Raw genomic sequence first — 23974 nt, 5'->3', positions numbered from 1 at the left:
GATGTTTATCTTGATGTTTTGTCCTTTAGGTGCAGGTTTTTTAATTGCTGTATATTTCAAATGAACACAGATTCTAACTGATGAGTATAAATATCACAATGTAGATAACCAAGATTCAAAATGTAATAAAATGCACAATCTACTAAACTTCATCACCAAACAAAAATACAGCCAAGTGAGCATTTCCTAGAGATCCCTCCAGAGAATAAAATTCTGGGGTAGAGCTGGAACTTGAACTGAGACAGCCCAATGAGCTACAGACTGTCCCTTCCCTCTGTCCCTTGTCCCTCCACTTCCAAGTAGCTGCTTCAGATCGCCAGAGTCCTGGTAGAAGAAACATCGTTCTCTGCAAGCAAAACTGTTGTGCATTGCACATCACATGGTTTTCTAGTTGTAAATTACCCAATTAATAAACTAACATTGTCTTGAAAGGGGTTTTTCCTCTCCAAATTGCCACCTCTTTAGAGAGACAATGCAATTTCAAGGGAAACTAAAGCTTCATTAGTAATTTGGTACTCATTTTTCTTCCTTTTAACAGGTGTTTTTTTAGGATTGGTAGAAACCTTGAACAATAACCTTCCTCAGCATTCTCTTTATTATTATTTTTTAAACTTTGATGCTTTCATCCTCCGACTTTGCAATGCATTTCGTTTTATGACATTTAGATTTTGAGAGATTAAATTTGTGAAAAAAATGGGAAACATTGAAAGGATAAGCTAATTAATGTTTCCTCAGCCTATCCAAGACACCCTGTTGTGTTAGAGTTTTGCCCCATTTGTAATTTATGCCTGTTAAACCTTTGTTTTGTCATCTGTTACTGACTTCTAGGCTTCTGCTTGCACTTACTGGCTGTAACAAGCATTTCATTTCCTACGGAGAAAAAATGGTTTCGGTTTCAGTTACTTTTTTACTGTACCCGAAAAAGGGAATGAGATTTGCAAATGATAAATGGGGAAGTTGACTAGCTAACTAATAAAGATTTGTCTTAATCAAGTATGATTTGTCAGAACAGGAGCGCACTGGGGTCAGGGCACACGCAATGAATAATACAGCATTCACTGGAGAGAAGGACCAGGCAAAAGGCCTCATAAATATGCTGCGATTACCCACTGCTAATTCGTATTCAAAGAGTGAGTTGCACTGAAGCCAGCTCCGAGGTTGCTGAGCTGTTCACCTGCTTTGTGGGCTTTACCATGTTTTAGAAAGTTTATATATATGGGGTTTTTTATATACACACGCTGTTTACAGAATACTTTCTTTATGTACAGACGACTGCACTGGTCAATGAGTTTAAGCATTATTTATTAATCGTTTTCTAGGTTTGTTTTCTTTTTCTAATGTCTGGGTGCTATTTTATTTCTGTTTTTCATTGTTTAAATATGAATGTGAATACAGCAGGAGATAGTTCCATTCACATTTAAAATGAATTTCTGAACAGTGCAAGAAAGGTTAAAACACTCTTTAGCTCCATGGAAGTATTAAAGATCAAACAGGCATAGACTTCTTGTTTATGTTGCCAGCTTTCCTGACTTTCTAATTGGCCTGTAGATTCAAGATAAATCTGGTACATCAGGATGTTGGGAGAAACCTGAACAAACCCAAATGTAATTTTATTTGGCTCTGGCTTTACTTTCTGATGTTGACTTTGCTTTTTGCTTCAAGGAGCACTTTCTCAGATTGAAACAGCTGAAGGATATATTCTTCTCATAGGTCTTCTGATGTCCAGAGGAGACACTGCAAAACATTCTTGTTACTATTGAGAAGTTTAAGCCACATAAATGGGTCATAAAGAATCAGTTTGAAACAAAAATAAATTGTTCCAGTGCTTACAGACATAACTAGCAGTCTTTGTTCTTCATCACTGTACTACCTAAATGTCATATACTGTGGTTTTGTGTAGTTAAATAAGATTGAAAAAAATTCTCACTCCACTCTTCAATTTTAAAACGTATTTCAGAATTTCAACACATTTTCTTCTCTTTTGAAAACCTAATGTAACTTCTTTTTCTATTTGCTGGTTGGCTAATAGGCTGTCTCATCTATTTTGTGCTTAGCTCTGTGTCTTGAAGTGCACTTACTGCTTTAAGAGTGGATCAGCTCTAGAGACAGGGCCAACTTTATGAGCCTCAAGCTGATCAGTGCAGGAGTTTAAGTTGCCAACTCTCTGCCTGCAGTTTTTAAGTCTTTAAAATAACCAGTAATGAGGAGTCCAGAGTAATTATTTGTACTGCTCTGAGGTTATAGCAAACTGGGTAGATGGTGGAGCACTTTTGATTAAATAATGATTATTAATCCAGCCTTAGATGAACCAAAGATCACCATTGTGTCATCTTGGTGCTGTTTGGAGTCACAAGTTTAATTAAGTGATGGTTTGTGACTCAAGTTTTAGAGGATGTATTTCTGCAACTTAATTTAGATGCAATCAGGATTTTAATACTCTCCCCTGCTAAATCACTTTCAGATAAGTTCAAGACTGGCAGTACTGCAGTGAAACATCACCCATTCCTGCACCAAGCTCAGAGCAAGCAGGGGCTTCTTCCATCCTGGGAGCACTTAAAAGTAGTAGCAAAAGAAGATGCTGAGGGTTGGCTCCCAAGTTTACGTTACTGGTGATTGAAATGGGGGTAGCAAGCTGTTTACTTATTGATGCACTAAGGAAAGATTTCTCTTTGCCTTAGAACTTATTTGAAGGAAGAGGGTAGGGGAGGAAGATGCAATGGGAGGAATTTGGAGCAGACGAGCACTGCTGGGCTGGGGCATGGCAAGAACAATGGCCAGCCTTCAATGGAGACAAGTGCTCAGCAGAATCAAAGTCTGCCACCTCCTGTGAGTGTTGCTGTGAGGATGTTAGTAAGGGAGCTCAGCTAGATTGGTGATGGGAGTAGACAGAAAAAAAATACATCAGTTAGTGAGAAATGAGTTGTTTTTTACCAGCAGATTGATGGAAGTTACAATTTCAGAAAAGGTATGAAACTTTAGAAATAGAAAAAGCAACTGGAGGTGAAGTTAGTAGGTCTGTCATATATCATCTTTCTTCTTTCTTTATCCTATTTTCTTCCCATTCATCTGCCTTTTTTTTTACTGGGGAAGGACAAGCCAGGCCTGGACCATGGGAGGTGTTGGTTATGAAATGCTCCCAGTTTGTTCTTAAAGGCATGTGGCACCTTCCTCAAATATCTTTTCTTCTTTATTTTGAACAGAGCACAAAGACTGAATTCTGATTAGGTGTTCTGGATGTTTTTCTTTCTGGCTTCCCTGACCTCAGTATCAAGCAACGCTTTTTGCTCTTGGCCAATAAAAATAATTTCATGAACATCTATTATAGCTTATAGGGAGACCTTTTCATTTGAGAAATGTTTGTATTTTTACTTTGGTGGACATCTTGGACTTTGGAAGTTTGGGAGGTATTCTTAGATGTTACTTGCTTCCACAGTAAGACTGGGCAACTTCTTTTATCCTCTCTTGCAACTGAGCTTCTGACAGCTCTGGAAGAGTTGGATGTCCTTGGTGAATGCGATGGATTGCCAGTGCTCTTTCCACTTGTATGGCATTTGCTTCTGCTGAAGAAGCCAACTAATCCCTATAAAATGTAGCTAATTTTTATTTTATTGTGTTAAGTGACCACTTAGCAGCATGCAGATTAGCATCTTCATGGCAGACTCTCGAGGCATTTGAGCACTAACTCATGTTTCACTGTTCTGTAAATGCTCTACAAATTGTCTCTCCATTGGCTTATGGCTGTTACATTATCCTTCATTTATCTGTATTAACATGTTCTTGTTTTTTAATAACCTTAATGATCTAAATCCTTCTGCTTCTAATTATATCAGCTGTTCGATGTTAATATATGTCAGCTGTGAACTGGGGAATTTATTGGACTTTTACTGGTGTCCCTATACTTCAAGATATGTCATCACTTTCTTTATTAACTTTCTGCTGTCAGATGCATAAGGTGTTTGACTCAGCCCTGAATTCTTCAACTCCTGCAACCTATATTTTCCAAGTTTGTAAATCTGCTTGCTGTCACCTCTGAACAGCGAGCTTTTAACACTTTCTAGCATTTTTTCCCAGACACTGCTGTTGATTTATCCTAGTCTCCTAAAATCAAAACTTTTAACCCGTCCAAAGCAGAGTGGCTTTTAGAAAAAAAAGTCCCAGCCTGTGTCAGCATAGTCTCCAAAAATCTTCTATAGACTATTGCTACATCTTCAGAGCATGGGATGTCTCCGTGTAAAGACAATACACAATTGCACTCCCCAAATGGCACTGCTCACTAGGCAGGGCTGAGGATCTCGGCCTGGAACTGTTCTCCATTCCTTCTCTGATCAACACACAGTGGGGTTTTTTGGTGGATTTCATGATTCTGTAGAACAGCCATCTTGATTTTCATCATGATCTTCTGCTTTTCCCAGTGTAAATTAATTTGTCTTTTCCAACCTCTAATTACATAGCTCAGATGCATGCATTGTATATATGATGAGATTGGGCAAATCATGTTTCCAGCCATCCTCTCTGTGATTTGGTTGGTTTTAAGCTTTTTTTGTATTTTAAATCATATCGAGATATCTGCTGCATGTTATGACACTTGCATATATATATGTGTATATATATGTATATACACACACATATATATGCACACACACAGGGTACACTTTGAGAGAAAAAGTGCTCTATAAACTATGCTGGATTATTTTATTTTTCGTATGAAAAGGAAAATGGGGAGTCTGTCTTCAAAATTCATAAAAATGCATGCTTGTTTATTCTAAAGCCTGGAAGGCTCATTCCATGTCATTCCTGTCTCTTGAGTAAATATATTAGTCATTCTTAGGGGAAAGAAGTATTATTGACTTGAGTGATTAGAAAAAACTCTTTCAGAATCAGTTTAGCTGATAAAGCACATAAATTCTTAAATGGCTGGAGGCAAAAAAAGTAGAAGAAAAACCAGTCAAGCACAACTTATTTTGCGTCCTTGATGTGTGTGTAGGTATTAGAAATCAAGCTCTGTGGACCACGTATTAAATAATTACAATTTGTAGGTATAAATAAATACTGCATACAGGTTACAGGCAAATTCCAAAGAAAGGGCTTATTCAGGAGTGCAAAGCATTGCTAGAAGTGATCATTGTCTTTTGGGTTTATCTCAACATAAAAGTTGAAAACCATGTGCCAATTTGTGCACATATGAAGGGGGAAGTTGGGTTTTAGGGTGGGGGGTGCTGTTTTTTCTTCAGGTGGGGAAAGAGTATTTATTCTTCTAATTAATTTCAGTGGTTTAGGATAAGAAATGTTACATTTTTCTTGCATAACACAGTCTCATAGAAACAGGCACCATTTTTGTTGGACTCACAACATGGCATTTTTGAAGTGCTCGGCACTAAAGAGGATGGTTTCCCATACTTTATTCAAACACCTTTAGGGCAGAATACATTTCGAGCTGTGAATTTTAGCATTCACAATTTAAGGGTGATGCTTGTTAATATTATGTACGTTTTCAGAAATATTTTTTTCCTGGCCATCACAGCATTGTTTAAGACTGAGATAATTGCTCTATCGAATATTCCTGCCCTCTGTCAGTACACAGATAATAATGATGTAAATGCATTCACCCTTCTGCTTCTCACAGTTTAGCTGTAATTTTAGAACATAATTTTATGCATCTCTTTGGGAATTTCAGTTAGAAGAGGCAGCACCACTCAGTCTTTGGTAGGACTTGGGAGTGCACTGTACTAAACATTGTCCATACAAAACAACTGAAAGGTTGGCATAATCCCCAAATAATTGACATTGTTAAGATTCTATGGAAATAACACCATTACTGTCAACAGGCAACACCCTTCAGTTTGTGTATTGGTCTTAATTCATGCATCTGCACTACAGTATATCTTACAAACCTGACCTTTTCACATAACTGTAGTAGCTTCATCAATGACTTGCATTATAAGTAGGCTGGAAAGATCTATACAGCATCCTTGCACTAAAAGCACAAATCTGCTACATAGATGAATGTTTTAACTGGCAGGAAAACATCAGAGTTGTGGGGAAACTTGAAAAATGGTAGCAAGGAGATAGCAATGATATCAAGCTTGTAATTAGCTGTACTGTGGGCTAATGCTACATTTTTCCTAGTCCCAGGTACTTCCAGTTGCAAACCGAGTAAAGAGACATGTCTTCATATCATTGAGAAGTCTTTATTTTCTTTGTTTAATAATATTTTTGTTTGACTGCCTTGACCTTCCAGATAAAAATCAAGTTTCACTGTCATCAATGAATTTTCGGAGTAGAATGGGGATATGAAGAGGATAAAGGTGTCAATTTATGTTCGCAAATTTATTGTGAGATTGTTACCTCCATCATGTCTCTTTGTTCAACTTATGTTGTTATTTTAGCCCAAAAAGGGCCAAAGATCATCAACGAAAGTGCATGTAGAGTAAAGCTGCTCCTGTAAAATTGATGATCCGTCCAATTATTTATCTATAGAGGCTGCTGGGAAGAAACGCAACTATCTCAGTTCTCAGACCCCTCTGCTAGGTTGAACTTCATGGCTGAAGGTTTAATCCCTAAGTGTCATATCAGCAATTCATTCTGTGATATTCTGGCTGACATGCTCTCCTTCCTTATTTATTGATGTCTTCAGTCATCGACAATGAGAGGAAAATACACTATTCGTCAAAGTGACGGTGTTTTACCCTCACTTACAGTTGATGCTGCTGTCACATTGATGGTTGGAAAATAAACTCAATCATTATAAAAAGCTAAGAGTGTGAACTTGCCAGTGACAGGAAGAAGATGAAAAAAAAAACAAACCCCACAGTAACTTATTTAAAATTGGTGTAATAAAAATAAAACTGTTTCCTACAAAGATATTTTTGAACTTTGTTCATGAGATACCAAACCATTTTAGCCATGTATTTTATACTTATTCCTTTGAAGGAAAATCTGCACCTCATAGTCCTTTATGTCTGCAAACATACATATAATTTTTAGTACTAAATACATTTATTATCATTTCACCTCATGCTACTAGGTTAGTAATTTGTTGATTTTTTTTCCCCACTTTCTTTTTAAGGGATTTTGCATTGTTTTTTTCTCCCCTAGATTGCATTGAAGACATGTATCTGTGTATTACAGTATTTTGCGTGCTTTAATGAGGAAAAGCTCAGAATAGTTCCATCCTGTAAGTCCTTTGACATGCAAACATAGGCAAGGCTCTCGTGAATCACTTTCTGAGGCTGCCATTTGTGTAACTGCACTGCACTGTGCCGCCTTTCTAACTCCAAACCCATGTATCTTACCACATTTCACCTTTGGGAGGCATTGTATATACAGCTAAAAGTAAAGAGCAGCAAGCCAAGAGGGACAAGATAGCATAATGAGGATGTCAATTTGTGGTCAGAGGAAATATTTATCTTACTTGTACTGTACTTGGCAACTGATAGAAAAATATATATGTAATGAATTTCCTCAGACTTTATCTGGCAGACTCTGTGCCTTGTGTTAAATGGATTTAAAAATAACATTGCTTGTCTCAAACTTTTAAAGTTTAAGGCGATTCTACTTTGGATTGTTCCTTAAAAATGGACTGTATCAATTAAAAAAAAAATCATAATCATGTTTACTAACATATGGGTGAATTTTTAATGATCCATTTTCTCAAGACTCCCTGAATAATGACATTTTAAGATCCCACTCACTCACCAGAACAAAAGCAAGGCATTTTTTTTGTTGTCTAGGAAAAAAACCCCATGTTTTTGTAGTTTTGCTGTTTTGGTGCGTATCTCTGGTAAGCCTGCTAAGTACCCTAAATGAATGTGCACAGAAATGCTGGTTGTCTCACACGTGCTGCGTATCCTGAGGCAAAGCTACAGCTGCTTCAGCTCCTTCTGCCTGCTTCCCCCTCTGTAAAATGGGAATGATTTAACTTATTTTTCTCCTTCGGGGAAATACAGGGAGGGTTTCTTAATATTTCTATGGAGCTTTGAAGATTAAGATCTCTTCTCTATACTTGCTGCTAATATTTCAGTGTTAGAGAAGCATTTGATTGAAGCTGTTTGAAGAGTAAAGTTTTGGCATCTTGTGTTGTCTTTGTACCATATCTTGAGGCCTCTCCACTATAATTTTGCAACCTTTGGTTCAGCGTAAGCTGCGGAAGCAAACAACCCCTGTGTAAACAAACGGTGATGACTATAAATTAATGTGTCTGTCTGCTGTTGAAAACATCAGGAGATTACAGCCTATCTCTAAGCCAGCCAGAAACAGTCCGTGGTGGAGCAAAGCAGACACCAGTAACTGGGCTGAGCCTGAAAAAGCTTTCATTTAAGCATCAATGGTAAATGCTGAGAGGCACTGAGAGTGGTTTTCTTCTAATATGACTTCTCAGTGTCTTTAGATGTACAAGGATGGCTGGTGTTTAAGCAAAGGCTTACTGACTTCCTTGGGCTTAAGGAGTAGATAGGAAGTATGAGCACCCAGCACCTAGAGCAAGTCTGAAAGTGTTCTTGCCTTTGTTTCATAAATCAAAGGTCAGCATCAATTCCCAGGGCCTAGACAACCTCAAGAGACTGTAGAGGGATAGCTTCTGGTTTGATTTGCTTCTTCATTTTTATGTTGCTTGAAAAACTTAATATTTAGTATAATGATGTATTCCTCTTTGCAGTTAGGAGGAGTGATTAGGCTACCACATGTATTAAATGCTGTTGCTACAATCTAACTTGGCATTTTAGGGCCTTGCAGTCACAAGCTGTATTTTTCATGATTTACATTTTAATTTTTTAATGCAGAGCAGATTGGACAGGAGATGCTTGAAAACCTCAGCCATGACAGAGAGAAGATACAGCGTGCTCGGGAAAGGGTAAGTTCGATAATAAGTAATTGCTGATTCTGCATTTTATTTGCATTGGGCAAGTTCTTTGTGCATGCAAAAATAATCCAGATGAGATATAACCACCATCTGCAGTGGAGAACTTACGAAGTATCTTACATGGGCCCCATCCTGCCAGGTCTCTCTGATGAGGAGTCACACTGTAGTCACCAAATCTGCTGTTGGAAGCAAATTTTCTGTTGCTATCACAGTTAGATCAGTGTTCTGTCCTTTGAAGGGTTTGTTATAGTGTCAGTTCCAATGACTTCCTGGGTTTCCTTTGAAACAGTTCAGTATCATAAGTGAGCTTCTAATAGTTGGTCAGCCTTACTTTTTGTAGCTGAAGATGCAAATAACATCCCCTTAGGCAGGTCTGTGTGAAAGAGCTGGCACTGCTGCCCTGTGTCTGCAGCCAAGGTAACATATCTATGTCACTTTTGGCTGATGTGGCCTCCATGGGGATCAGCTCTACTCTGCAGAGATAATGGAGATGCTCAGAAGCCCATCCCATCCAATGTGTACAAGTTCTCTGAACTTCTGTGTGGGAACCCAGCCTCTCCATCTCTGCTTTCTGCTCATGGAACCAGGAGTTTCTGTCCATGACGTGTTGTTCAGATACTTTCCCAAGTGTCCAGTTTTGCCAAAGCTAGGTTCTCCCACGCATCTCTTAACTGACCAGTGGCACTTAAAAAAAACTCCTTTCTCTGTCCCAGGGAGTTTCTTTACCTGGATAGCTTTAATTGGTAAAGCATCCTTTAACAGCATTAATGAGGCATTTTCTGCCAGCTGTACCAGTTGCTTTCTGAAGTCCTGGGCATTAGCTACTTTAAAACACTAAATATACCTAAATCACAAAATGTAACTAAGAATTGTGAGGATCAACCAAGTTTTGTTCTGGCAACTTGCTGTCTTATTTCACCTCTACTGCCTACCTCCCCAGTGACTGCTGAGTCTGAAATGCTTTTCTGTTTCTAGCTGGACAAATAAAACCTAGGCAATGGAGATGAATGCCATGTGTTCCTTTCTGCTGATGTTAGAATTCCCAGGGATATACTTCTGATCACTCAATGTACACATGGTTCATAACAGAACTTTTCCTTTTCATTGCTCTCCACCTGAGGAGCAAATTTCTTTGATGACAAACCTGTAAGATGCAAAGAACAAGACTAAAAATAAGAAGGGTATTCTAGGAAAGTGCAGTACAAATACACTCCACCACAGTGCAGTAAAAAAACCTCTTGTCATAACAGAAGATCTCAAATTCCAAGTTTTTTATCATAAGCCACTTCAAATATTTCTTTATTAAAATTCCTTTAGGGAATTCAGAAAAGTTCTCCAGTGGAGCCATATGGGTGGACCTGTCCCAGCTGTCTATATACACTCAGATAAACCTTTAGGGAAGATCCTGGATAATTTGGCAAGTTTTCCATTTTCTGGAGGTTTTTTAAGACCAGCGCAGATGATACTCTATCAATGCATAATAGCTGTACATTAAATACATGGAGTTATTGTCTTATCAACCAGGGAATAAACTTGTGTTCTGGAATGCAATTGTCAGCTTTAATACTTCAATGTTGGGAAAATTAGGAAGGCTTTTTTTATGAGCAAAATATAAATAAGTTAATATCTCAATAGTTTGATTAAATTTTCATATATGAATTTTCCTGTCTGTAGAATAAAACTACATTTTTCTTTAGAAGGCAAACAGAAGGGATAAAAGCTCTGCTACAAGTCAGATAGGTTAACTGGCCTGATACATTAAAAGATGCAACATTTTTTAGGAAAACATCAAAATTTGTCTAAGGCAGACAAGATATCAATATCAGCATCTTGTTCATCTTCCTGCTTTCTCATTATTATTCTTAATATTATTTTTAAACACCATGTGGATTTGCCATTGCTAATATCAAAGTCTGTTTCAAAATGTTTTCACTACAGCAGTTCTGTGAAACATTCACTATTTGAGAGGTTCACATTCCACCAGTTCCATTCCACACCTCTGTGGTGTGCTGGTATTGGTAAAGAAATGATGGAAGAACTGCAATCAGATAATCCAGTTTTAAATAAAAACAAACTTACAGTTTGAATCTCTTCGTGTGGGTTTTTTTTCTGCCAGAGCAGGAAGAAAAGGTGTTTTCTTAGCATTCTCTTGGGAGGTAGCTAGAGATCTTCCAACTATGTGTGTACATGTTTGTTTCTTTTTTAATGTTTCTTTCGCTTATTTTGTGAGTTTTTTATTACCATAAAAACATGAGGTCGTCTTGCTTAGAGGAGTTTGTCAAACCTCTAAGATTCAGCTTCCCCTTCCTAACTATCAGCACTGATTCTAGCTGTCAGGTAGAATCCTGCAGCAAGAGAGGAAAGTTAGGATCAAACATTTAATGGTAAAAAGGAGTGCGCTACTTTTCTGTGAAAAGGGAGGAGAAGCCCCAAGTGTTAAATGCATCTTTATGAATAATAAAAGACCAATGTAAAGCATACATTTGTACTTCAGATTCCCTTCTAGCATAGATAAGAACTTGGCTTTTTAATGAGCCTTTTAAAAATTATTGTGACGTTTTTTCTTCTGTTACTTGTGTCAAACCGGGCTAAACTGCTTTTCTGGAGCTTGAATTGTCTAGATGAATCAGGAAAAAATGAGGGAATGGCCTCCCTGGAATATAATACTCATCTTTGTTCCATCATAGCACATAATTACAGAGATCTGAGAGTCAGTGCAAGCCTTCCCACTGAATATAATATTGCTGAGAGCAAGACTTGATTGGTGTTATCCAGTCCCAGCTTCTACTTGGTATTTTCTTAATAGCTTTTAGAAGAACAAGGAGAAAATTTATGCAAAAAGGTTATGTGACACTGATTGCAACTACTGATTTCAGTAATCAATATTAAATCTGGTAGCAAATATTTACAGTATTGTGCTCCAGAATAGAGACTGGGTTTAATATTGCTGCTGTTCAAATATTCAAGATACAAAAGTGGCTTGTTATGGTGAAGGTGATTTGTTATTGGAAGACTGCCACTCTTCTTGGCACTGCTACTCTTTTGATGGATTTATAACACAGGATGCATTTTGTCTACTACACCAAAGTTTTTTCAGTTAGAAGTCAATGACTCAGGTAATCCTTTCAATCTGATTTGATAATGAAGAGGTAAATATTCAGCTTTCATAAGGACAAGAATGTTTTTATGTATGTACACACAGCTGTGTTTTGGGGCATGTTAGAAACAGTGGTCCCTGCTATTTCATAACTGAAATAGTCATAATCATTACATTCTCTTTTTACTGTAGATTTTGGTGTCCCACTGGTTCCAAGATGTCTAAAATGTCAAAAGATGTCTCTCCTCTAGCTGCCAGTGGCAGAAGAGGCAGTAGGAGAGTAACTCCATTCTTCCTATAACCTTCTCCATTTCTGGATTTCCTTTGGTGGGACACTAATAAACACAGGAGGAGAGGGGACATTTTAACCCCTTTTAAAAAGCAGTAGAAGTAAACTTGAAGTTCCTTTGCTTCATGACTTCTCATCTCCCCAATTTCACTTTTTACCTATTTTGCAATATTTTTGAGAGCTGTAGAACAAGACAGCTAATTAGGTGTAGCTGTAAACTGTAGGTTTCCTTTGTCTTAATAAACTACAAAAATGGTTGCTTCAGTGAGTGAGAGTTCCTTATATGAAAAAACTCCACCATATATACTGTACAGCTGTTCCTTGTGTACATATATATCCTATTCACAAAGCATTTGAGCAGCTAGGCCAGAGGTGGCTGCTGTAAGGTCAGTACAAGTTTTGTATTTAAGGGGCAGTATAGACATATTTCTTTTACACAGAATTGCTAAAAGGATCTATTTTGTATTTCTGTTTCTTTCTTTCAACTGCTGTCTTTGAAAAGCAGTGAAAGAAAGATATGTTGTTCTTTTCATAAAGCATCAGGAACATGGCATATGTGTCTCTTCATCCCTTGATCCCTTCACTAATATAGACGGCCAATACTCATACACATAGGAATTATGGATACCAATGTACACAGCTTCTGTCTGCAACCCTTTATTTGTAAAGCTTTTGCTCTTCATCCTGAATCACCTTTGTTGCCTCCATGACTTACCTTCCCCAGGTTTCATATTTATGTAAGTGAAAACAAGACAAAATATTTTTCAATTTCAGAGTTTTGGTGGCTTTATGAGCTTGTTGTGTACTAAACCTGAAGTTGATTGACTCAGATGACTGTAGAAATACCTGTCCTTTGTACAGAATGGGGTACATGTGCCTTTTACCTTTAATGGGACTCTTTTTTCCCCAGCTTAGAGAAACAGATGCAAACCTGGGGAAGAGTTCCAGGGTTTTGACGGGAATGTTGCGAAGGTAAGGCCAAGGTAGGGACATTTCTACTCTTTCTTTTCTTCTCTCCCTCTCTGCCTTTATTTTCGGTTTTCAACATTTTGTGAATGTACCTGACTTTCTTTTGCCCAGGCTGCTGTGTAGAATGTCTTCAGATGATAGAAGGGTTTGTCATGCCTATGGAAAGAGTTTTCTGTAGCCTGAAGGATAGCTCTTGTGTACTGATTTCTGATCTTTGTTTCTTTGTATTTGTTCGGGAGGTTTGGATGTGTGTTCTAAAATTAAGCCTTTTTGATGATGATTTCCTGTGTTCCTTCTTTTTGAGTGATTTCAGTGTTTTGATGGCGTTTTTTGCCTGTTAAAATGAGAAAGTGGGTAAATGTTTTGGGGCAGCATAAGTTTATGTGCAGAGAAAAGTGTTAAAATTATCAATTCTACCTAAGTAGATGGGGCAGGCACGCTGTCAACCCTTGTGGTTTTAGCATGTTTCTTCCATGCTTTCAGTATTATGAAAATTGTCTGTGGGATCAAAATGAGGTGATACAAAAAGGAAAATTATGCAATGTCCTAAAACTCTGCATAGGACTGAAGGGAGGGAGTTATCCATTGACTGCTTCTCCCCTTAAACTTACATCGGTGCATTTTCAGACAGATTTTTTTGAATTAGTGGCATCTCTGCATATGTCTTCTTTACTCAGTGAAACAGCACCTGAGCTTCTCTGTGATGTCCATATTTCTGTATATATTCAGCTTCCTGAAGAAGAAAAGCGTCCCTCTAATAAGCACAGTTTATAATGAGTTTAGTGCATCCTCTGAAGAGTTCAGTCTGAAATTACCCTTGCCACAGGCTTTTATGTTGTGCATTTGCTTAATGCACTTTGCTTTAAAAAAAAAAAAAAGAGGAGAAATTTTTAGGAGAGTTGTTGAATTGCCACTTTGCTTAGGACATGTGAAAACTGGAATTTTATAAGTTGTTTTTTAGCACAAGCTTTATTTCTTCATAAGTCTCCTCAGAAAAATACCTTTGTTAGTTCCTTGCATACCAAATTGACAAAGGTTAAAATGACTGAACCTCATGCCTTCATTCCATGGATTTCTTACAATTCCAACTCCAAAATGTAACATATAAAATTCTCTGATTAAGAGTAATATGTAAATGACACAAGCTAAATTCAAAATCCTTGGAGGAAGGAAGTGGCAATTGAAAGGGATGGTTCAGTGACTGTAGACAATCAAAATAAACTATAAAAAAAATGAAGGAAAAGAAAAGACACCAACCAAACCCAAGTCTCCCCTGGAAGGGCTCTGCGACATGAGCTGTAACAAATATTCTGCATATGTCTCCATTTTGTCAAATCTCATTAAAGGGGTTTCTTGCTTTATGCCAATTGAGCTGTCCAAAAATCATTCATCATTTTAGTGTAAAAAAAATCATGCAGTTATTTAAATAATATCATATTAATGTTAAAGTTCAGCTGTCATTTAATAGTATGGCTTAATCAGACATAGCATTTAGGAAAAATAGTTTTTTCGGGCTTTACTTGGCTTTCAGGTTGGCAGATTCAAATAAGGATTTATGAGTTTCTAAACCAATGTATTCTTTCCATGTTTATGCTTGAGGTACCCCAGCCTTTTTTGCAGCACCCTGTAGTCTGTTATTTTCAATAAAATAAAGTATCTCCTCATATTGTGTTTGAATACATTTGCAAGTAATTTGGAGAAGCTGAAACAAAAACATATGCTGTAACCTTTGACTTTGTTTTGTGTTTGGGAATCACAGTTAGGAGTCCTAGTTTATAAGTGTTCCATAAGCCAAATGAAAAATACAATCTTTCTGAAATATACTTGGGCTCTTCTTTTGAGACAAAAGGATTATGTAGTCGAACACCACGACGGCATGTTTCTGAGTGTCAGAAAGGCACTGGATTTCCTTTTCCTTCAACAAAAATGCTGAGCTGAGTCACCCATCTGGATGAAAGGCAGGTAGGATTTAAGCTCAGTTCAGGTAAATGTGCCAAAAGCAATGCCAGCATAGAAGCTGTTTGCAGTAGACAATTCTCAGGATGTTGCTTAAAACCACATAATTGACAGACCTACCGTGAATATAATTTGTTTGTGACTGTTGGGTTGAAAGGTCTAGCATTATCCCAGCCTCAGCATCATCCCAATTTGTTTAGTTACAAGAATAATCATAAAATAAAGACGCCAAGAAATCAGCATGTATTAGATAAATACAACTGCAAGAAATAACTAGCACAGATTGGCAGTTGTGTCCTAATTTCTGCATACTTCAGTACAAACTACACAGTGTTTCACATAATTACTGGAACCAATAAAATAAAACACTGGAGGACCATTCTCCACATCAATATTATACAGAAAAGGTAATGTTAAACTGAACATTGCTCAATGTAGTTGCTATTCCCACGATATATATTTGCTGACATGCTTGAAGTGCTATGCCATGCTAACACCCTGTGCTTCAAATTAATGCCTAACTCTTTCTAATTTTACTGTCTGGGAAAGGTAAAGCAGCATCTCTTTTGAATCTGGCTGAATATATTAAGAGATCAGGTATTTTGATAGCCAGAGGGCTAAATTACTGCCTTTGTATGACCTAAATTCCCTGGCCATGTGTTTGTGCATAAAATGTTCTGGAGATGGAGAATAAAAGCAGGGACAGGTTTTGTAGGTTACCATAGCTCACTAAGGAAATCAGTGGCATAATAGGGACAGGTCTTCCTATCCCGGTTTGCTACTCCAGCAGTAAGGTACCCAGCCTTATGTTTTGGCATTTGTTGTCTCCCTATATTTTGGGTATGTGGGTAAGAGTATTTTTGTAATAAGTACTTTTAAATATTCTCACATAGAAATGACCTATACACTCATGATTTATTTTTTTTTTTTCTGTAGCAGCTACTTAGGTTCTGCTATACTAATACATTCTTCTTATGACATGACGACTAGGATCAGGGGGAATGGCTTCAAACTGAAAGAGAGTGTGTTTAGATTAGATATTAGGAAGAAATTCTTTATTGTGAGTGTGGTGAGGCACTGGAATAGGTTGTCTCAGGTCTCTATCCCTTGGCCTGTACACCAGTGTGAGCTGGGGAGCGGACAGTGTGCTAGAAAGAAGTAGAAAAGAATGTGTTCTGCAGTATCTTCAGGGTTTTACCCATATCCTAAGCCAATAGCCTAGAAAAGCTTACAAGAAAAGAATTTGGAAAGTCTCCAAGCCACACACGGCCCAGTGGGAAACAATCAAACCTAAAAGTAACCAGATAAAAATTTCAGTAGATTTGAATCTTTTTTCAATTAGCGGATAAGTTCTGTCTACCCCCCTTCGAATTGCGGGAAAATACTTTAGAAGAATAGCTGCTACACTCCAGAACAACTTCTTATCCTGTCTGTTTCACTGGGAAATTTTTATGCCAAAACTACTCTTTTAGTCTTCAGATTTCAGTGTTCTGGATTGTTATCAATGATGTTTTGAGAAGCTTATGAACACACCTGCATTTATAAAAGAGACTTTTAAAATTTGATTCCCAACAGGACAGAGACACTACCTTTGTCTGATAGAAATGAAGCAGTAAGGGTTCAGTTCAGCTCTCAGGTAATAAGTTATGTGACTTGCCAACATCTGCATGACTGCAGTCAAAAATGGAATGGTAGTTCTGGTCAAGCTTCTTCAATCTTCTCTCCAGGAAAATTCTGGGAGTCCTGCTTCTTGCATCACTGCTAGTCAAAGTTTGTTCTACTTTTGAGCTCCAGGATATTTCAGACCTTGCAGTTATTTTTCAACATTTCACAGAATTGTAGCACAATTTAGGTTGGAAGGGACCTCTAGAGATCATCTGGTCCAACCTCCTGTTCAAAGCAAGTTTTTTAGAGTAGGTTGCTCAGACTCTTCTCCAGTCACATTTCAAGCACATCCAAGTTTGGAGATACCAATGGCTGTATGAACAATCTGTTCCAGTAGCAGCTGAAATAAGCAATTATCCAGGTGTCTCACTGAAATTTCCCATCATCCAACTTGTGTCCATTGCCTCTGGTCCTAAACAAAAGTGATTTAAATCATGGTTTTTAGGATTGGCCTTCAGAGTTTGGGCCTGGATTGCAGTTTTTTTCTAGTACAGCTTCAGCAGTGGTGATGTGGTGGTCTTTGGGCTGAGGCAACTCTCAGTGTAGGGCAGTTCTTTAAGCAGGGCATGGGGTGCTCTGCCTCCCCCACTGACCTGGGCCATGGCCATCCAGCAGTGTATGCACAGGACTTCTTATATTGCTTTATCTCACTCCTAGAGATGTGCAGAGTTAAGGATGTCTGTTCTGTCTCCTTGCTTGGCTAAAAACCCACATTTCCATATGTTAAGAACAGCAGCAGGGACAGTGATGTCCGTGTGGACACAAACCCAAACAAAGAGTGAGTGTTACCACTGCCTTTTTCCCTATTTCCCTACCAATCTCTGTTTCCATCCACAAAATCCCGTGACAAAAAACTGATTTTCTTCTGAGCTAAAGCCTGTCTCAGTCATACTTGGCCATGACTGTTGAGTCTCTGCAGTTTCCTGAAGGCAGGTCTTTGTATCACCGATGCAGAGTGGAGTTTAACATACGCTACATTTGCCTTGTTTTCATGCTAATAGAGGAGTTCCTCTTTCCAGGATATTTGGTCTCAAGCCAAAAGAAGTTTGAGAAGAAATTGTTTCAGCAACTTTTTTCGTACCCATATTTCTATTTTTACTTCAAGATGTATTTCTACACTGAAAAATGATTGAAATGGTAAATCCTCTAGCAACATGTCTGCTCCATGTTGAATATTTACAGCTGCAGCTGTTTACTTCAGTAATTTAAACCTTGATTTGGGAACATATTTAAGCATATAGTTAACTTAAACCAGAGGAGCAATTCCCTTAAATTGAGGGAGACTGCATAAGGGGAGGAGTAAGTGGCAGAATGATTCTGGGTCATCTCTTGGGGCAACACAGCTTTTATTGTGCTTCTTGCAAACCATGTCCTTAATATTTCTGTTGTTAACTGGAAGCCATAAAATACACATAGGGTATTTTAGTGCTTGTTACTGTCAGTATAATAACTTTTTTATGATTTTTCTGACTTTCAAGCATTTAATATAGTTACTTGATTCTTATATTATTGTACATTTGTGTTTTGTCATGCAGCTAACATTTATCAATTACAAAGTGTTGAATCTTTTCAGAAGGAAACTGATAAACTCTGTGGTGCTGTTAATCACAATCTAGTCCTTGGATGAGGAACATACAGTTTGTTATTCCAGATTAAACCTTGGCATTAATTAGTACCTAGTCACTCCTCACTTTGAGTCTGACTTTAAAAAGAAACCTTGTTTCTTTGTTGAAGTGATGGACAAAACATCTGGAAAACATAAATGTGTTGTCAGCAAAATTCCCAAGGGTGAGCATTCTTCATCATTAGGAGTACAACCAAAAAACAGGAAATGTACCTCTAGGTCTGAGCAGCAAATATTTTAAAATAGTATGGGACAATGTGGGCTCCCTGTCCTTAGTGTAGGTATGATGTAATCCAGTACATGTCAGATGAATTTCTTGCTTTTAATAATCAATGGAAAACCATTTTCTAAACCTTACTCATCTTTCTTAGACTGTGTTGTGTGCTGTTTCCACAATACTTTTGAAAAATCTTGCCCTACTTTCATTCAGTGTTAGAAATACTGTTCAGTTCATGCACCATGGAGGGTGCAGAAGTCTTTTGAGCTGCTGCTTAACCACCAGCATCAGAGTACATGAAGAGTTTCAGGCCAGAGGTACTGAATGCCTTACAGAAAGGGACCAATTTCAACATTGCAGGCATGTAGTTGGGATTAGTTTAATGCCACCATAGCCTTTGCAAACCTTCATCTCTAACCACCTAAGTGATACAGACAGAGTTAAGTTTTCCAAACCTGGAAGAAAAAGATCATCATGATTGATCTTTACATCTAGTAACTTAAATGCATAGGATAAAATAAGTCAGTGTTTTAATCTCCATGTGCCCCAGGAGCTTTAGAAGGGGATGTCCCTCATTCAGTGAGGTAAGAGCATTTATATGGTAGCATTGTTTTATTTTTCAGATTGTTGGAAAGCTTTATCCACATGTCAAGCTGCCTACACTATAGCCATTATGAGCAGGGTTCTCAGCATTCTTCAGACCATATTTCTAATTCTCTTTTTCCATTTCTTTTTGAAGTGTACAATGGTCTTTGTTCTGTCCCCTCCATTCCCTCTTTTCTATCATCTGGAATTGCTATCTCATTTATTCCCCTTCTGTCTACTCGTGTCCAGCTGAACAGCTGGTAAGAACATTAACACACAGTTGTGTTTCTGCAAGAAAGCAGGATCCCAATGGATAATTTTCCTAGCTAGTCCTAGACTGCATATACCACCAATGTAAAGCATCGTGATAAGTAAAGTATCATGTAACCCTTTGTGGTTGTTTCCTGTATTGGGATATGTTGGCTACCATTAAGCAGCTAGAGCCTAAAAACGTTCAGAGTGAAACAAAAGGCATTTCACAGTCAGCATTGCCATGTCTGAACCACAACAGGTATCCCATGACATGCTTCCGTGAGAAGCCATGTCTTATATCAGCATAAGCAGGGCAGGGCTTTCCTGCAGTAGTTACAAGGAGGTTCCAGTAGGATGAGTTCTCTCTGACATGATATTCAGGAACAGTGACGGTAGTGAATGTATTTTGAATATGGTAGGATTCTTTATGTGAAGGAGATAAAAAACTGTTAGCAAAAGCTGACATTGGCAATTGCTGAAATAATTGGGGACAACTCTTGAGAAATCAATTAAGTCAAACTCTTTAAGGCCAGTAATTGATTGGGGATCATGTTTTTGACACCACACACTATAACTGTGAAAGAACAATACAGGTTGAATTTTACACATTCCATTTACTGCAGAGTGTTTGAGCCATAAATTACTAAATGTAACATTTTCTGAACACTATGTATGATATCTTGCAATCTGGATCACTTCATTTTAATCCATGTATTTACCAAAGGAAATAGAACCGACTTGGAAGTGATTTCAGAAAAGTTCCTCCCTTTGTGTTAAGGCAGGATTGACTGACCCTGTTTTAATCCTGACAGACATTTGTTTGGCCTGCTCTTCACTGATGAACATTCCCCATCTCTTCAGTCAGATATTTCCAAGTTTTCCCTAACGTTTAACCCAAATCCTTTTTCCTGGTTAGACAGAGATCTTTTATGTGCTGGTGCATTTGAGGAGATTTCTGGTGACTTGTGCTGTGGAAAGAAATTTCTGCTCAACTTTTCAAGAGTTAGAGAGCATAAATAAAAGTGTTCAGAATTAAATTAGAGTTTCTAGTTTTCATCAAGCCAAGCCTTTTGATGGGATACAGGAATGTAAAAATGGAAGACTTGGATGCTGTTCTAATAGGCAAATCCTGGAACCTCAGCCTCTCCAAAGAGTCTCTTCATGTGTAGGTGTCACAGAGCTTTGCAAATAGAGACACCAAAATTAAATCATTCTCATAAGGTTGCATATCTGGACTAAAACTAGACTGTATACTACGCTGACTAAAAGCAGCATTTGAAACTCAAAATCTACAAAATACCAAGATTTAACTTTTTTGGTGGCACTTCTAAACACTTAAAGAAAAAGACAGCAATTGTGTCAAACAAACATCATTTTAACTTATTTCTCCCACCCTTGCCCATAGACACACCAGTATTTTGGACAGAGATAGTGTTTGGAAACAAATGGAGGAATGCAAATTGATTTGCTTAGTCTTCCATCAGGTAAAAAACCTCCTTTGTGTGTTCTGAGTATGATTTCCAGTGGCATTTTGCACTTTTCTTGCCACACTTGATTGAAATTGTTGGCTTTTAATAGAAGCAAAGTTAATTTGGCTTTCCAGCATGATTCTGATCACACACTAAGGACTTGATCTTTAAGAAAACAATGAAGTCATCAAACTGATTTAAAACTGCTGTGACATCAGAATCTTGTCCTTATTAGCTAATCTTTTAGACTAGATCATTTTCAATCTAGTTCATAGTAGCAGGTCAGACTTTTGGCTGTGCTCAAGAGGCATAAGAGATTAAGTTTCAAACAACTGGGAAAAGGAAAACTCAGCTGAGTACAATTTCTGTTCAAGTCAGTCAGGGATGTCCTACCACAAAACCCAGGATCTGAACCTGCAAGTCATGGTTGTGTGGGTAGTTTGCTCATCTGTAGCCCTAATGTTGAACAAGGAACTCTTTCAGTTTGAGCAAAGCTTGTTTGGGGTGGGTGGGGTTTTGTTGTTGCTGTTATTATTGTAGTTTTACAAAGAGGGCCATAAATTATGACTTTGAGGGATCACTCAGAGTTTGTTGCAGATAAATAAGTGGTGCTGTGGGACAAGACCAAAACTGAGGAAGAATTTATATCCCTGTTAGCATGTAATATGTTGTATTGGACCTTTAAAACTCTGCAGAAGAAATGTTCACACATCACTAACCTGCTGAGCAGCTCTCTGAAGAATAACAAAGTCATGAATGAGAAAGTGTGGCCATACAGTGAGAGATTGTTTAGTCTACTTGGTGGTAGGAAGGATGAAAATTTCCTGATTCTGACTGGCTCTTAAACTAATATGGAAGATCCAACCCAAGCCATTCTATGGTTCTGTGACTTGATTGAATCTAATCAAGAAAGCAAAGAAAAGTCAATGTGGAAATGGAGAAAAATGGGAAAGACAGAGAAAAAGTATTTTTCCATAAACACTGGTATTTATGTTCTCTGCAACATTTGTGTAGCTCTAAAATAATTCATGCAGTATCTCACTGTGTGGCATTTATTACCTCAGAGCTCTTGTTTAGCTTGGAATTTGCTATATTAACCAAAGCATAACCTAGAAGGTTTTTGTAATATCTGTGAGTTAGAGCAAAGTCTTCATCTTTTCTTTTACTTATTTAGTAGATGTACTGATAGTTTAAGATTGCAACACTATGTTTTTTTCTTGAAAAAAAAAGGCATCTTAAAGTTATTTTTGCACCAACTGCCTGCCATCCTCCTGATAAAAATGCTTGTGCAAGTGAAAAAAAAAACAAACCACCGTTGTTTCTCTGACATGCTTATCATGGCCGCAAATAATGCGTTTAAACAGGGAATTGTTTGAGAAACATGATTCTGAGTATGTCCAATCTTGCCTAGATGTTGGGAAGCATATGTTCTACTTTATCCATGCCAAGAAACTTCCTTGCTACTTTCTGTAGCCGCTGTATTTTTCAAATGCAGTTTTCAGCGTGAATGGCACACACGTGTTGATTGTGAAGGTAGCATTCTTTCAGTACGGCCTTAAGCTAATTACTCTTAGTGGCAGTGGGGCTTTGTACCTCATTTGTGAACAGCTATTTAAGCTACTACACCAGTACAAAGCAATGTTTCACATTACCAGTTTACCAGACTATTACACCATTGTGTTTTTCCACTGTAGGTGGATGGAGAATATGAGCCATCTGTTTTATTTAATGATATAATCAGTAAACAATATATGCACTTTACACATTTGGTTATTAAAGATGCCCATATTGTTGGACCCTGTATTTACATTGTAAATTGGCGTATTCACACATCGGCTTGTTCTGGTGTCAAAGGCTTGCTGTGTTCATAAGCTGGTACAAAGCAAGCTCAGTAACTGCTCAAACCCAGTGCAGGTGGTCGAGCTAGTTGCCACACAGATCAAAAGTCAAACAACTGTGAATCTTCCTTTGAAAAGGCATTTAGAGAGACAAGGCTGGTCTTATCTTCACAAACAAGAGAGAGTTATAGATATACATCATGAAGTTATGAGAACAAAAGGGGGTTTTATAATCACTCTGCGTCAGAAAATCCAGTACTGCAGACTTTTGTGAAGACATCTTTGAAATATAAAGAACATCTTATTTTCCTGGACAAAATTTAAAGGACTGAGTCTGAATTATTAAATACAAGATGGTTCAGTCATTTCAAAACTTTGGAGACAAGAAGTTGCTTTCTCTTACAGTTGATATAATTTAATTTAATTTTCAGCAAAGCTTCAGCAGAATGAAACAGACAGTAACAGCAAAGCCCAATCTTATTCAAGGGATAGAGGTGAATGGGTATATTTGTGCTAGAAACAAAGGAAATTGGTTGATATTTCAGTTTCCCCAAAGTATCCGTCATGAGTGCCAAAAAATAACCACCAAAATATATTAAAAATTCATTTACAAGTAAAATCTTGTTTGCTGGCACATTTTTAAGGAGGCAAAAGATTTCACAGTCCTGTATTCAAACAGTAACGTTCATTTTACTTAAGATGCCCAGGATTTGAGATCGTTATTGGAGGACTCAGTCTTGCTTCTCATTGTGTTTTATGAGGAAATAGAATTGGGTTTATCACCAGCTGAAGGCCTGGCTGACATTGATGGTAGGCAGGGAGGGGAAAGAGCTTGTGGAATTCGTGTGGCTGAGAGTCAGTTGACAGGTCCACAAGGCTGAAGGAGTCTTGAGCTTCACATCACAGCGTGGTTCCTGTTCATTTTGATTTCTGTCCTACATAATGCAGATGTAGTCAGAGGCACTAGGGGTATACCCACTAACAAAGTGTGTCTGCTGAAGTGTGTTCACTTTCCATTTACTCCTAGAGACATGAGGAAATAGCTTTCAAAGTCTTTAAATCTATTTCAAAGACAAGCTTAATTATATTATTGGGGTTTTTTTTAATCTTGAGGTATGAAGAAAGATTCTTTTACTAGGACCTTTTTATGCTGGCA

At 37.8% G+C, this 23974-nt stretch overlaps 1 protein-coding gene across 4 annotated transcripts in view; it reads left to right on the top strand.

The window, feature by feature from the left end:
• Window positions 1–23974, top strand: part of VTI1A (vesicle transport through interaction with t-SNAREs 1A) — a 260912-nt gene that overhangs the window by 150966 nt on the left and 85972 nt on the right. For 2 of the 4 annotated variants that reach the window (XM_032116804.1, XM_032116803.1), the window contains 2 exons: window positions 8778–8848; window positions 13154–13215. In XM_032116804.1, coding sequence (XP_031972695.1) covers window positions 8778–8848; window positions 13154–13215 — 133 coding nt within the window. Of the gene's footprint in view, window positions 1–8777; window positions 8849–13153; window positions 13227–23974 lie in introns of all 4 variants that reach the window. The other 2 variants (XM_032116806.1, XM_032116805.1) reach the window with 1 other exon arrangement.

Source organism: Corvus moneduloides, chromosome 8 (assembly GCF_009650955.1).
Source record: "Corvus moneduloides isolate bCorMon1 chromosome 8, bCorMon1.pri, whole genome shotgun sequence".
Taxonomy (NCBI): Eukaryota; Metazoa; Chordata; class Aves; order Passeriformes; family Corvidae; genus Corvus; species Corvus moneduloides.
Note: the sequence above shows the minus strand (reverse complement) of the source record. Positions and strands in the feature narration are given on the sequence as shown.